The 15,968-nt window shown below is 36.1% G+C and overlaps 1 protein-coding gene and 1 long non-coding RNA gene across 2 annotated transcripts; one reads left to right on the top strand and one right to left on the bottom strand.

The window, feature by feature from the left end:
• The first annotated feature begins 697 nt into the window (after positions 1–697).
• On the top strand, positions 698–3,539 carry LOC127831037 (uncharacterized). Its single transcript, XM_052356017.1, has 2 exons — positions 698–1,632; positions 2,399–3,539. Exons 1-2 carry the CDS (start codon positions 745–747, stop codon positions 3,464–3,466), a joined length of 1,956 nt encoding a protein of 651 aa, XP_052211977.1. The 5' UTR covers positions 698–744; the 3' UTR covers positions 3,467–3,539.
• Positions 3,540–11,419: 7,880 nt separating this feature from the next.
• LOC127831725 (uncharacterized) lies at positions 11,420–15,861 on the bottom strand. The gene is made up of 4 exons (XR_008026474.1): positions 15,647–15,861; positions 14,440–14,570; positions 12,804–12,961; positions 11,420–12,041 (listed from the first exon to the last, which is right to left on the bottom strand). It is a non-coding gene; the product is annotated as an uncharacterized LOC127831725 (long non-coding RNA).
• Positions 15,862–15,968: the final 107 nt, after the last annotated feature.

Below are 15,968 nucleotides of genomic sequence, written 5' to 3'. Positions count from 1 at the left end.
ATTTAAAGAATGTTGAGATGTATAGACAGTTGAGCGCGCCGCTTGATGAGTAACACCAATAGATGCATGCCTTGAGCTTTCTATTAAGTGCAAATCAGAAATAGCCGATAGGCATGCACATTATAAAAAAGTTCATGTTCTTGTCCGGATAGCATCCTTTTCATATTGGTGACCTGGGTTCAATGCCAGCTTCCGGCACATGTGGGCCTGTTTGCTGGTAAACATACGGAGCAGATGGAATTTAAAATTTGGGTATTCCAGCTTTCACGTCACTTCCGTCCCAACTTTATTTTGTATAATAAGTTTTTAAGGTAAAAGTGCTGTGGCACATCCCGGGTTTACGCATAATGTAACGTCAGGTATTGGGGGACTTTTTAAAAATCGAAATAAATAAAACACTCAAGAATGTCACATGTGTGCAGATGAAATTGAAACAATTACACAAACCTTTTCTTATTTAAGAACCATTCGCTTTATACAAGCACATATTTCTGTATTGTAGTACAATAACTTGGTGCTCACCTGTGGATCAGCAGTGACGTCTTAAGAAGCAATCTTTATGTACTTTCTTAAAGATGTTGATGAATGACGCAATCGTGGCCAATATGTATGGGCAAAATCATCGTGACGATTATATGCATATAAATACATCAAAGGGATGGGCCGACACGCCGCGCATACGACAGCTGTGGAAACAGATGCATGCGATAAAACCAATTCAGTGTCAACAGACGTATATATCCGATGACGGAAGCGATTGCAGCATCAGTATGGCTGTACATTTCAGTGATCAAGCGAACGGCGTCAAGGAAGGTTCGCTTACACATGTTGGGACCGGAAATTGCGGATGGGTGCGCTGTGAGATCATCAAATGGAGGTTCAATTGGCATCACGGATCTTCCTAGCGAGGCGCTTGTGTCCATTTTCAAGCATCTGCAGCCAGTGGACGACCTTATGCCGAAATTGGCGCTTGTTTGTCGAAAATGGCACGATTTGCTGTATTATAGCGGAGGTTTATGGAAAACGATCAATATTGACCCGACGTTCTACAGTCATCTGCATTTCAGGCTTGTCGTCTGCATATTTCGTTTGTACGGTCGCCATGTGCATACAGTCACATGGCGGGAAAATACAACGGTGTACGAGTCGATTTTCGCGTGTCTGCCAGCCTTGAAAAACCTTAAAGTTCTGAGGGTGCCAGTGTTATGGACAAGGCGCGTCATTGATGACATGTGCCTGATGACCGGGTTAGAAAAAGTGCAGATAAACGGCGGATTCACAATGACTGACGAACACTTTCTTGAAATAGCGAACTGCTTATCAAACCTGAAAACAGTGACACTAAATGCGTGTTCGAAGCTAACGTTCGAAGGGATCACAAGGGTCGTACCAAGACTGAAATCGCTGGAAGATTTGCACATAAAAATCAACTCGAATTTGCCGTTAACTGACGGACGAAGCGAAACAGCGATCCGGAATGGACATTCTATTATCAAAGGACTGGTGGCACCAATTATTAACAGTCTTGTTACGGTATTGTGCGTTCATTTTGTTGCTATGGAAACAGAAGAGTTGTGGGACGTAGTTAACAGCCTGTCCAATCTTCGGAAACTGAGCATAAGTAACTGCGAGGTCAGTTCGGTTTAACTAATAGTAATAGTAGTATAGCAAATACAGGTTAAGAAATGTTCTTCATGTGCATAGTCTAAACTTAGTGTGGTCCTAAATAATTATAAATAATATCATCCTTTTGTAAGCTAAGTGTTACTAATGAATAACTTCATTATTCGTAATTGCATTCAGATATAATGGCTTTTGCCTATAGTTATTTATCATAGAAAAAGTCTATACCGCGACTAAAATAGCTCAATAACAACTTTTGCGACAAAATCACTCGGTAACAACTACTGCGTAAATCATTTATCAACTCGTGATTGGTAAATACAAACATCTCGTTAGTTTAAAGTTTCAGCATATTTATCATTTGTTGAATAAATGCCTCTTAATTTTCATGTCATAATTCAAAACCTACAGATCTTTCTTTGGCAATGTAAAGTGTCCTTAATCTCGTTAAACTATACACACGCTTGATAGTTAAACATTTAGAATATATCTTACAAAACATTGAAATCATCATGACCGACACACAAGCAAGTACATATTCATTTTTTCATGATCTATGAAACAACGTTCTCTGTGAGTTTTAGGTCATAGAGGCAAAGCAACAGTTTTTAACTAAAACCATCTGAGACAAATTGAAGCGTGAACGAGTCTTGCAAATAATAATTCATGTACGTCATACAGGCAGTAGCAAGCACCTTGATTCCCTTAATTCCAACCTCTTTTGTAAACGTTCATAACTTTTCATAACTCTTACTTATTTTTTTTCCTTTTGCAGCATTTGGCTGGAATACGACTGTCGGCTGCTAGTTTGCAGAAATTCTGCGTGTTCAACATATGGAGCACGACTTTCGTCAGTGTGCACGCGCCAAAACTACGGCACGTGACAATTGACTCCGGGATGGAATCCATCGAGCACGTGGAGCTTTTTGCGCTGTCTCTAAAGCGCGCATTAATAAACGGATCCAACTCCTTGAGGACGTTAAAAATCAAAAGCGAAAAACTTACTTTTCTCGAGGTGTCTAATTGTGAGCTCATCGAAATGAAGTGCTTAAAGGAGACGCTACGAAACAACTCTAAATTGCTCTGTCTGCGTCTGGGGTGCGTCTCTCAGGACAGTTTAACGTTGGACGAGACGGTGATACCAAGCGTCCAAGAACTGTGCCTCCTTGGAGATTTCTCTTGTGAGGCCCTACACATACGCAGTCCTTCCATTCGACTCATTCACACTCAGGCCGAAAACGACATCATCACACTCAACCATATGTACCTAACAGCGAACCATCTCTGCAAAGTAGCTCTGGTCGGCCTTCCCGCTCTCCGTACAGTCACGGTCCAGTGCGTCAGCGTCGACTGCATTGAGCTCAACCTTTGCAGCGACGATCAGCTTCATTTGGAATCGTTCGTTGTCCACGCTCTGAACGCGATTGGCTTTCTACGCCTGTTCGACTGCAAAGTGAACCTGCTGTCCCTCTGTACGCAGTTGGCGAAGACGGTGGTGCTATACCGGTGTCAGATGTCGGACTACGTCCTGCAGATGGCGCTCGGCGGGTGCCCGAACATCGCGCACCTGAACCTGGAGAAATGCCGAGAACTGAGTAACGTGAACATATTCGCGCAGCCGCTTAAGTTCCTGAATTTATTCGGATGCGCCAGTATAAGCAAACTGAACCTCGACTGTCCCCAGCTGGTGGCGGTGAATCTCGGCCAGTGTTCCAATGTCCGCCTGTTTATCAAGGGTATAGAGCAAGGGTTGAAGAAACTGCTGCTTCCGTTCCGACTTGTTGAACCGACCGAGAATGTCCGATGGACTCACGATCTTCCACCTGAAGAATACGAGCAATGACGTCGGTTTGGCTTTAGATAATATGTGTATGTTTTTATTTGTTTACTTATGTTATTGAATATGGTTGATAAATATACCGGTATCATAAACTGAGTTTTATATTAAGTTTTTTCTCGTACCACGTTCATAAAGTAAGAGAAATGAAATATGAAAGTAGCTTGAATGGAACAAAGGAACACACGAAAAGTATACATACATGTATAAGTTAGGGTATGTTGTTAAAAATCATCATTAGAAGATCTATTTACAAATAACAAAAATGTTTAATCCCATTGAATTTCGAAACCTCAGACGAACAGTTTCCAAAATACATACTAACGCTGTCCAAATTTATATTCATTATTTATTGATTTATTCGTATTGGACTTTGCTACATATAATGATTACAAACTAAGCACTTAACGTTTATCTGACCATGAACCATACCATCTGTTAAATAGTAAATACCAGACCGCATTTACATCATGAGTATGAATACCTTCCCACGCAAATACAAAAATAGTCGTAAAAAATACATTGAAAATAGCAGATACAAACCGGGCTTATTGCATGTGCGTTAAGTATCGTCGCAGATATCTGGGGATATACTTTTTCGCATTTACTGGATTTCTTTTAGAAGGGACTTCCTTTAAACGAAAATTTTCATTAAAACGTTAAGTACCGCCTTTGGTTAGATTTAGCAGGTACAGTCTTTAGAAGCTAATATGAGACGATCTTTGCCCACATGCACTAGCCCGTTGTTCAGAGAGTGTGGCTCAAATGATTTGTGTTTATAGAATTTTACGTTATTTATTTAAGTGGTAAAATTCTCACGTCGACGCAATTTTACATAACAGACTGTCATATATTTTACGAGTGTTTTAATATTTGTCAATGAAATATAATTTTGTGGAATGTTAACAATAGGTGGTTGGACTCAAAGGAAATAAGTTTATACAAAACATTTTTGGGCATACTGTCTTCGTAAGATTTGAACTCATGAAGATGAAAACAAACCTGCCGGTGTGGTTCAATTGGTCGTTGTCGCATCAGGTAGTACTTAAAAGTACCCAGGTAGGGAAAATACATTATAAGTAATCCGGCCATACTCCGCAATACATTTTTTGTATATTCTCCATACCCCGAGTACTTTGTATTATACTTAAGAGTACCCAGGGTACTTTTCAGTAATTAATGAGCCGACAATCACCAATCGTGGTTGACGCAATTAGTCGTTGTCGGCTCAGATACTACCTCAAAGTACCCAAATATGTATTCTGATGTATAATACAATTTATCCCAGGTATGGAAAATACGCTCTAGGGCACCCGGTTTCAGTTTTACTTTCTAGAGTATTGTCCGTATGCCAGGTACTTTGTAGTGCACTTAAGAGTTACCGTTATACTTTTAAGTAGAACTTGAGCTGTCAATGACCGTTAGAACGCCAGTGTGTTGATGAGTTTCAGAGGTGTGCGTGTTACTGTGCTACTGGTAGATTTTACTGATTAAAAAAAAATCTTTTACTTCACATTTCCGACGCAAAAGTGTCGTTCCAGATAAGCATGGGCAGTCTCAGACTGTATTTTGCTCAAAAAAAGATTTCCTTTAAACAGAAATTAAAAGAACGGAAAGTGTCGACCTTAATTAGCCTGCCTGGACTGCACACATTTAAACTGGGACTACACTTTACGCACATGCATTACACCCAGTTGTCCCAGAACGAGACCCATGTATATCATCGAGATGAAATGTTTTTCATACTCTGTAAAAATATCGTCATTTGGGCAGTTCAGTTTTAAATGTTTTGTTAAGCATGAATACATAATTCCCACATTGGAAGTATCATAAAAGCATTGTAGCGCAAATGCGCGAATCAAATAGTTTGCTAGTAAATGTGTGTATTTTACCACACAATCAATAAATTGATTTACGCAGTACTGTTTCGCAACATGATTGACATGCGACACGTGTTTAATTATGCAAATGTTAATAGTATATGACGTAAAAGAGCCAGGACGAAGTCATCTGGATATCATTAACAGATCCCATGAAAACAACAGCTTGGTAGTCCTTCACGATAGCAAATTAGGCGAAATGACTGACGTAAATCATCAGCCCTAAAATCTCGGTCAAAGGCATGCGATCTAGACAAAAGCTTCATAAAGTATAAATGTGATGAAGACTCGAAGGGGAAAAACATATAACAACGTTAAGCGTATACGGCTATAATTGTCGGATTAGCGCCTTGGAGGCCCATAAGCAGTGCAACTTTTGGGGCCAACGCCTCAGGCCCCTGGTCGGCCATTAGCCTACTAGAACGCCAGTGCCCAGCAACACACTATGGTTTTACAAATAACAATTGATTGTCATTAAGTTGTCAAATATTAGACAATGTTAAACCTTTTACACCTTGAAGAACACCTATTGAGACTCATACGACGTTCGTTCAAGTCGTAGAGTACGCCTTTATGATAACATTATATACGTAACGTGCATGTATTTAGTATTATCTATAAATGAGACAAGAATGCAGTTACATTTTTATATTTCAATAACGAAGCTTTATATATAGCGTTATGAGTACCATAGTGTGATTATCGGAGGATGAGATTAGACTAAGGACAATACATCTAGGGCTATGGAACAAAATATTTCCCTGTGGCAATACTACACGAATGCGAAACTATGTTAATTTCGTCGCAAATCGTGAGACGAATCTTTGCGCTTTATAATATTGTGACATCATTTCAGGAAACAGCTTTTACTGTTCGAAAGCATTCAAACCGAACAGCTTTAAGATCATAAATGACTCGTCGGACCTTAATCGATAATAAGTAAATTTTTATACAATATATTTAAATCACAATTGGATTTCAATAAAGACTATACTCTAAGCAGCTTCAATTCATCCCCAAAAAATACAAAATCAAACCTGAAAACCACTCTATTTTCATCAAATGTTTTAGTACCGTACTCAACTGCTGGTATTTGTTCATAAGAATTCGTATCATAAATGTAACATAATTATACAACATTTCGAGAATGATCGACAATTTGAATGATTTTAGAACTTTTATAACTGCTTTCAGTGTTTTAAAATACATTTTACTCCAACAGAGCTAAATTTTCGGTTAGTTGTTTTGTAGTTTCAGCCGTATTAATTTTACCACCAAATGAAATGAAGAAGACATCGCATAAAACACAGAATTGGCCATGGACGTTCTTCTCAAATTGGTATGGCGAAGTAGTCAACATTTCTCAACGGAAAACACTAAAACGTGTACACATTGTCCCCTGAGATAACACGTTGATCAAGTAATTGTTCTTTGTTAAAATTGCTCGCTATGCCAAACAATTTATGAAATGAGCCAATCGCGTCATATAAAAATCGGTCTTATGCCATATGTGGTCACGAAACCTTGAGTGATTTTATAGCTTCTGACCAGACGCCGCCAATGCCATATAGAATTATACCCTTTTTGCATGATGCAGGACAAATATGACTATTTAAACTTGCTACGTACGTTGAACATGTAAAACCTGTGGCACAAGGGGTATTCCTTATTTCCGTGACAAGCAAATGTTATATACTGATTATTGTCAACCTAATAAAATTAAAGCTGCATTATTAACCAGGTTTTCCGAAGGAAAAAACTGGTTATTAGATTGGCGAATGCGGGCGGGCTGGCTGGCTGGCTGGCTGGCGGGCGGGCGGAACAAGCTTGTCCGGGCCATAACTATGTCGTTCATTGTCAGATTTTAAAATCATTTGGCACATTTGTTCACCATCATTGGACGGTGTGTCGCGCGAAATAATTACGTCGATATCTCCAAGGTCAAGGTCACACTTTGAGTTCCAAGGTAAAAAATGGCCATAAATGAGCTTGTCCTGGCCATAACTATGTCATTCATTGTGAGATTTTAAAATCATTTGGCACATTTGTTCACCATCATGGGACGGTGTGTCGCACGAAAGAATCACGTCAATATCTCCAATGTCAAGGTCGCCACGACTAAAAATAGATTTTTTTAAAACAAACTTACAAAGGGGGTTAATTTTGTTTGTTCATTTCAAAAGTTCAGTTTGAGTTTTCTCCCTTTATCAGATTTTTTTTCACAATGAAAACCTGGTTTTGTGACAATTTTGTCCCTTGTTTTCTTATATTGTGCCAAAAAATGACGAGGGCAAATCGAACACGGTTTCTTTTGTATTTTAAATATCAGTAGAAATTAACTTTTGTAATATTATATAACCATTTGCATGAAATATTCATTGAGTGAATGTAAATTAAACAAGCAATCTAGCTTTATAACGATATGTATGCGGCATAAGGTATGTTTTGTAAATAAACATTAGGAGCATGATACGAGTATTTTCAAGAAGCTTACTTACGTTTCTTTCTTTCTGAGTGCAAACAAACATGTCATGTTATTCATAAAAAAAGTTAAACAAAAGGCATTTAGCAAAACAATGATTAAATAAGCAAACGTGTTACACATAGTTGGATGTGTGACATGTTTAGTTTATGTAAATACACACAGCGAATATGACGCAGGAAGAATGAATGAAATTCTCGAACGATTATTTACGCACGTGGGCAGAACACAGCTGCGGTCCTTACTAAAAGTGTACATGCATTAATTGCTCGGTTAACACTAGACTTTCATTTATACTATGTCCGGTCAATAAATATGTATACAAATGCGTTATGGGCCAAACGTATTACATGTTTTAAATTGGATTTAAATAATTAAGTCAAATGTGCAAGATTTAATCTATAGCTTTTACAGTATGGCTGTTTTTTCAAAAGTAAATGTTTTCCCAATTTATTGATGCATTCCTTTTTTATCGTTTAACAATGTGTAGTACAATTAGTATCCAGCGTTAGTATGTGAAAAGTAAATGATTTTATATTATAATTTCGATGAAACAAAAAACAAATCATTACATTATATTTAGCAGATACATGTATTCTAAACGGATAAAATCACGAAATGTTGCTTCAAACTATATGCCCTCATGTCACACAATCTATACATAATGAAATAAGAAGATTTCGACTAAAGTGTGTATATTAGATATAAATATAAACGGCACACCGGTATGCTTAACACTAACACGGGTTCAATGTGAAACACGTCAATGTACCACTGAACGAGGAAAAATGATACCGTTATGATGTAAATGAAGTAATTCCACCCGTATCAAAATGTAATTATGTGCGGCATAAAAAATGTATTTATGTGATAAACTGGTAAACTGTTTAACTTCATTGATCCCAATGAATTGTATTGATATCCAATACCAGTTAAACCAAACAATTTCTACCAGAGTGCAAATGCTGACCTGGATCACTCACCTGAGCTCAACAAAAACTGTCAATGTTGTAGCATTTCGTGGAGCAGGTGAGTTAAAAATGCAGCACTTTTGTAATGACTGTGAACTTGAAGCGTCTCAGAAAGTTGTAGACAAAAAACACTTTCAGCATAATTTAATCAGTAAATCTGCATTCACAAGTATTAAAAAACGCAAAATACAAAATGTCAAATACACGCATAATATGAGTTAAATAGTGTAATATATCATAGTTCATCTTAATTATATCCTTATGCTTAATCAACCAATTAAATTACTTCATGTGTGTAAATATAAATGCTTGAAAGAGTATGTCTGACAGCAAGATATAATATATATATATATATATATATATATATATATATATATATATATATATATATCTATATATATATATATATATATATATATATATATATATATATATATGTATATATACATGCAGCTTTATTAATAAATGACAATGCAAATTTCCAAACAGCATTACATGCTGTTTAACATAGTAGTAAAACAAACGTGATGAGTGGTACCAGTCTACATATAAACTAGATGGCAATGATTACAATTCTGATTTCATAATACATGTATACATTATAAAACGTAAACATAATATCTATAAGTGTACAGGTATGCACAATGCAAACCCCTTACAATGAAAATACAAACTTTAAAAATGTATAGCCCTTCAAAAGATAATATCAATATTAAAAGCTGAAAAGGCTGCTCTGGACACTGTTTTCAAACATGGAATGCAAACTTTCATATGTCATTTATTTATATTTATTGGTATGCATGGACTCATTAATAGTATAAACCAAGACAATCTCCACAGCTTTGCCATGACTGTATTGGGGATGCTCATTGCAAAAACACCTGCCATTAAATCCCTTCACATAAACCATACACTTCTCAAAAGTAACTATATGTATAAGTTAATATATTTTTCAAAACGTACACCTTAAGTCAAGTTTCTATTAACAGTCACTCACAAGTGTGACTTAATTATAACATTTAGATCATAAGGTCTTTATCATATAACAATATTTGAAAAAAAAATACTGACATATTTCTAAGGGATTAAAGGCATTCTTCAGTAAAAACAAGGCAATATTTCTACTTATGATCACCTACAATTGCATTTTTGACACTAAGCTTAGAGCAAAAGGTCAATAACCTAACATCATTCCAAAAGTACTGAACAAGTATGACAAAAACACAGTTTTTATTTAAATAATAACCAATGCAATAAAATTATTCAGAATTGACAGGTGGAGTTTTAAATTCAAAGAATGAAAGGTACATATGTACTTCGTGTTCCACAATTAGTAATTAATATTTATACACTGAACAATAAGTTTTAACAAACACAATGAAACATGATAAGAATTATTGTTTTAGGGACGAAATGGAACTAAACATCCTTAAACAATAAAAAATTCAGCTGGTTGTTGTGTTTATTGCAATACATTAATTAGTATTTGAAAGACAAGCCACAATACTCTTTCCATATAATCTGTTAAAAGCTCAATTGCCTTAAACTACTGAAATCCGTTACCTCAATTATCAAGAACAGAAATGAAAATCTTGATAGCTAAAGAGCAAATATTAACTACATGAAGATAAAGGCCATCATGGTCCTAGGTTGCTCACCTGAGTAAAATTATTAAAGTGCTCTTAGTGTGAGTGTTAACTTGGTGACTTTTCAACTGCTGATATTGCACCGCAGACATAGGGCTGATATTGCACCGCAGACATAGGGCTGATATTGCACCGCAGACATAGGGCTGATATTGCACTGCAGACATAGGGCAATCCCAAAACAGCTCACCATAAGCTGAGCATGTTATGCTCAGGTGAGCTGAAACAGAAAGCCATGTTATTTTTGAAGGTTTGACCTTGACAATTCATATGACCTTAACCTCAAAGGTAGCCGTATGATTCTTGCACACAATATCAACATTTATACCAATATCATTTTTTTCATAACAACAGCTGTACATAATAATAATAATTGCTAAGCAATATTATTCTTGCACACCATTTCATATTGGTGTACTTTTATGAACCTTAAACATTGACTTCCAGATATGACCATGACCCTTAAGGTAGCCGTAGGTTTATCCACTCAATATAATACAAGTAAACATTTAAGCTTTTTTTTCGGCGTAAGCTGTATACGCCAGCTTTTCACCTTACTGTCCAATAAATTCAAATAAAATTTCCCGCGGCTAGTTCAGAATGAATACACATTCATATATAGATATTCCCGCTTTGGCCGCGTAGTTCAGAACGAATACACTTCAATAGATCAATACATTCCCATAGGGCGTGATATGTATGAATAATCAATCCTAGTAAACATTGGAAGCATTGCATTGCAGTTATCAGGGTTTATTTACAGGTCATCGCTGCGTCCGAAGACGCTTATGTGCTGACCTGAGTTCGTGGCCAGTTTTTTATATAATATAGACCCTATCCGTGAACTAGGTGAACTGAGATTTTCTTTAGACCACAAAAGATGTTAAATGAAGATATTCAGCGATATAATTATGGTATGTCAATAATAGATTCTTTATGTGTTTCAACAATACCATGATAAATATTATTTCTAATTAATTTAACAAGAATTATTCCACCATATTGCCTAATGTATTAAGCATGAGCGCGATGATTCTCGATACTGTTAATAATCAAATCAAAAAGCAATGCCCGACAAACCACTAAAACAGGTTTGTTCAAACGCGCGTATAATATTTAAAATATGTACGGATACTTCGCGTGTGGCCGGTTGACTCATATGTTTAAATTTCACTTCCATTCTTCATATGGTTTTCTGTTTTGTATCTATAGGTTTATGACCAGCAATATGTAATATGTAAAATAAGCCGCGAAAACTCCGCGTAATATCCCGTATTGCGTGTGATCCAGCTAAGAACTGCACAGAAAAAGACATTCCTATCCTTGGTCTTATTTTTTGAACTCTTTACCTTTCACAAACTCAAACCACAATCAACGCCTTATATCTTTTTTAAAGATTTTTCTTGTTAAGTTTGAAAAGAACTGTACATATAATATTAATAATTTTTTAAGCACAAAAGCTGTTATCTGTCTTTGCTCTGCAGTGTAATGGGTATCAAATCTTTGGCGGGAAAACCATGATTTACCAGGAGGATGATTACCATGGCTACAAAGGGCGCCATTAGCAACCACTGAAGATCTTCTAGAATTATCTGATTGAACCTGAAATTGAAAATATTTTTTTTTATAAAACAATTTACTTGCAAATCTGACAAACATATCATAATATATTTAATTACAGTTATGTTTCTGCAATTTGAATATACTGATAATACTCCTAAAGGAAGTGCTGGGTTGCCAAGACAGATACAGTGGCTTATGGATAAAGGGAATCTCAACATGAATTTGACATCCAAAGGAAAGGAATTAGAATAAGAGACAAAGCAGTAGTAACCATTAACTCGATATGGAATGCACGATAAAAATTCACATTTATTTCAAACACTCAAGCCAATAGCACGTGTTCAGGTCATTTAACTACATGTGTATATTGTTGTGATATATATTTTTAAGCTAGTATAAAAATGTGCAGTTTATATAATAACAATGTGAATTTATTTTAAAACAATTTAGATTTTTTTTCCACAGCAATATTAAGATTATTTCACAACAAGGTGGAGTTTATTTTAAAATTTAAAATAATGATGAGCCAGTTTCACAACAAAGTAGAGTTGTGAGCATCAGGAAATAAACACTTATTGGTGTCAGAACAAGTTGTAACCATGAATCAGATAACAAAACAGTTGTTAATTGGACAACAATGAAGATGTTAACATTGTTTTGACTCAACCAGACTTGACAAATACTTTTGAAACTAAAAAGAGACTTATACTTTGTTATGTTTAGGATTTGGACACTGCTTACAGAAAAGATATTATAGACAAACTAAGCTTGTCTCCCTTGCATTGGCAATAAAACACGTACCTTATAGGAAACATGTCTTGTGCTATCTGCCCATTTTTATTGGTAAGCACAAGAGTTATGTGCCCATGGCTAGGCCGTGGATAGGAGCTGACGAACACGGTGTATGGACCTGGGTTTGAGTAGACTGCCTTGTGAAGCATCATGCTACCAAAATAGATCTGGAATACAAACAGGCCACATGGAAACATGGCTTTCTTCATATGTGCTTAGTTATTTAACAATTAAAGTGTTATTCCTACATATATAATACACAGTAGTGCACTACACAATTTCTATTGTAAGAGAAAATCAGATGTTTAGCTCCAACAAGAAATGTGTTTGTCAGAAACACTATGTCCCCTTCTGCACCGCTTTGATTTAGTTTTTTTTACTTTGACCTTGAAGGATGACCTTGACCTTTTACCACTCAAAATGTGCAGCCATGAGATACACATGCATGCCAAATATGAAGTTGCTATCTTTAATATAGCAAAAGTTATTGCAAAATGCTAAAGTTGGCGCAAACAGACCAACAGACAGACCAACAGACAGGGCAAAAACACTATAGTGGTGGGGGACATAAAAATCAACAATATCCTGATAGTCCATGTTTACGGGTATATGTTAGGGTAACTTATAGCTGTGTTACTTATGCTCTTAGAAAAATTGCAGAGGAGCTACTTTGTGTATATTATAATTTACTGATGTTATTTATAAGTTGTTAAAGAACCAAGAATCAAGATAATCTCAAGAAAAAACACTTGTTATAAGTAAGAAACTGTGTTCAGTACAAGCATAAGCCCCAACTGGGATCATGTCAGTATTGATTCATTTGCTCATTTGATTAAGTCTGAGAAAAAAGAAGGTCAATGTAAAGGTCCAAATAAGGTGAGGGGATGTACATGTGTTGAAACTGTTTATAGAAAACATCAGTGCAAGTATGAACACTTTGACAAAGAGAGTCACTTTGGGTCCACGAAAAGTTGTGAACTTCTGAATCAGTCAAGTCCAAAAGTAGGTAATTGTCCATGAAAATATGAGGTCAGGTATGCGGGTGTGTTGAAAGTATTCAATGACATCATCCATTCAAATATCAAAGCTTTGTATGAATCATAATTGATGTTAAACAAAACTTGCCCATTTGGGTTAATGTCATAGGGACAGATAAACGAAGGGACTAACAAACGGACAGGCTAATCACTCTATGCTTCCTGCTTATAAGCCTATGTTCCATTTAGTAGCTTATGAAAGTATCTTAATAAATTAGGTTTATACCATAAATACACAATAAGCAATACTAATATTCGTATAGAATGTAATTTATAGCAAGATGAAAACATAAACATTGGATAAAAGTTTATACAAGTTTCTACATTTTGAGATATAGTCTTATACTTCCGAAATAAATATACAAATAAATTATGAAAGCATATTTCAAAGTTGCAAGATTAACAAATGCATATACCCATAGAGTATATAAGGGTGCACAGAATCTGGCTTAATAAAGGCTGGATCAGTGATGTTGAAGTCAACATGAAAATGGGGCCGTGATTTCAGAGTGATGCCTACTTTCCCCAAGTACTTGTACACTTAGCTGAAAAACAATGGGAAAACTGGCGTTTACAATCCGCAGTCTCAAAGATCAAACCTGTCTTACCCTTACTGTATAGGCGGAGACCTTAACATCGGTTCTTTTGAATGCTGGATCGAAGAGCGTGAAATGAATGTAAAACTGGCCGCCGGTGACTTCTTTTTGGTTCGGCTCTCATCTTTTATGTAAATACCCAGCTGGAACGTGCATAGTAAGAATCAAGTCTGGAAATCTCCATGTTTGATTTGTCAATTGATGGGCTATAACTCAAGAAATGCTGACAATCGAACTCCAACATCATTTTACTCCTTCAAACACTTCTATTATTATTTAAAGATCATGATTATAGTTTTTCTCATGGAATTCTCCAGACGGCATGTGGGAACAAAAATATATATATTTCATGTTTCAAATTCCTTCGACATTGACATTTGAACTCAAAATCAATAAGAATCTTCATTTCGTCCAAGTAACCATCATTATGATGACTGTAGGCCAAACGAGTTTCATGTTAGTATCTACAGTGAGACTTTAACCTCAAAATCAATTGGCATCTGCCTTATTCTCAAGTAACCATCATACCAACATGTATGATGATGGGTCAACCGGTTCACTAAATATTGTGGAGAAATAAAAAGGTTTACAGACTTAAAGACCAACTTTTTAACTGACCAACCAAATATCTGACTGATACATTTACAGGTTCCAAAAAAAAATATTTAATGTACTTCTTCTGTATGATAAACACCAATACATTAATGTCTGCACAAACAAACAGGGTGCCACAATTAAAACTGCACAGTAACATAGTAGAATACATGTTTTCTGGAGTTCAACATTTTCAAATGTTTGTCACCTTGTTCCCATGACAAATGATTGGACAAAAACACAGCTGTAATTTTTTTAAATAATACCTTTACCCTAGAGTGTGACCTTGTCCATGGGGACGTTTCCTCATGGTGAACATTTGAATCATCTTATTTAATGCCACATAAATAAAGTAACATCCCAGACATTCTCAGACAGATGCATTGAATAGCTACGCATCATGATGCTCCCAATATTCATGTTAGTGTTCAATACTAGTATCAAAAATACAATAATTAATACTATAGATAAATCATTAATGTCTAGTTGTTTAAAGTAAAACTTTGCTTGGTAATGAGTCCTCAATTCCATATTTTTAAATAACTAAATCAGATGTCCACCATGTAATCAATGTTTTCCAATTTTAAAGCAAACAATCGTTAAACAGAACAAACATTTAAATCACCTTCAGTTCTGCAAACAGGAAATCATTTGCCGATCTCGTTTCAGCAGGCAACGACAGTGCATGCGTCTTTGAAAACATGTTGTCTGAAAGCATCTTCTCATTGGTCTCCTCCCCACTTCCCATGCAGATCAGAGTGCCATCACTGGTGGCTATTAATAGCTCCATTCCTTCTGATTGGGCCACCAGGTCATGTGACAGGATCTGGACCAATGAGGTTTCTCGATGGGGAAAGGGGTCTGCAGGACTGGTCAGTGGATATCACATGCAGAGCCCCCCATCATTAGCAAGGAACACTTGCAGAAGAAAATATATATGAGCTGTG

Source organism: Dreissena polymorpha, chromosome 5 (genome assembly GCF_020536995.1).
Source record: "Dreissena polymorpha isolate Duluth1 chromosome 5, UMN_Dpol_1.0, whole genome shotgun sequence".
Classification (NCBI taxonomy): domain Eukaryota; kingdom Metazoa; phylum Mollusca; class Bivalvia; order Myida; family Dreissenidae; genus Dreissena; species Dreissena polymorpha.
This window is presented reverse-complemented; position numbering and strand designations above follow the sequence as displayed.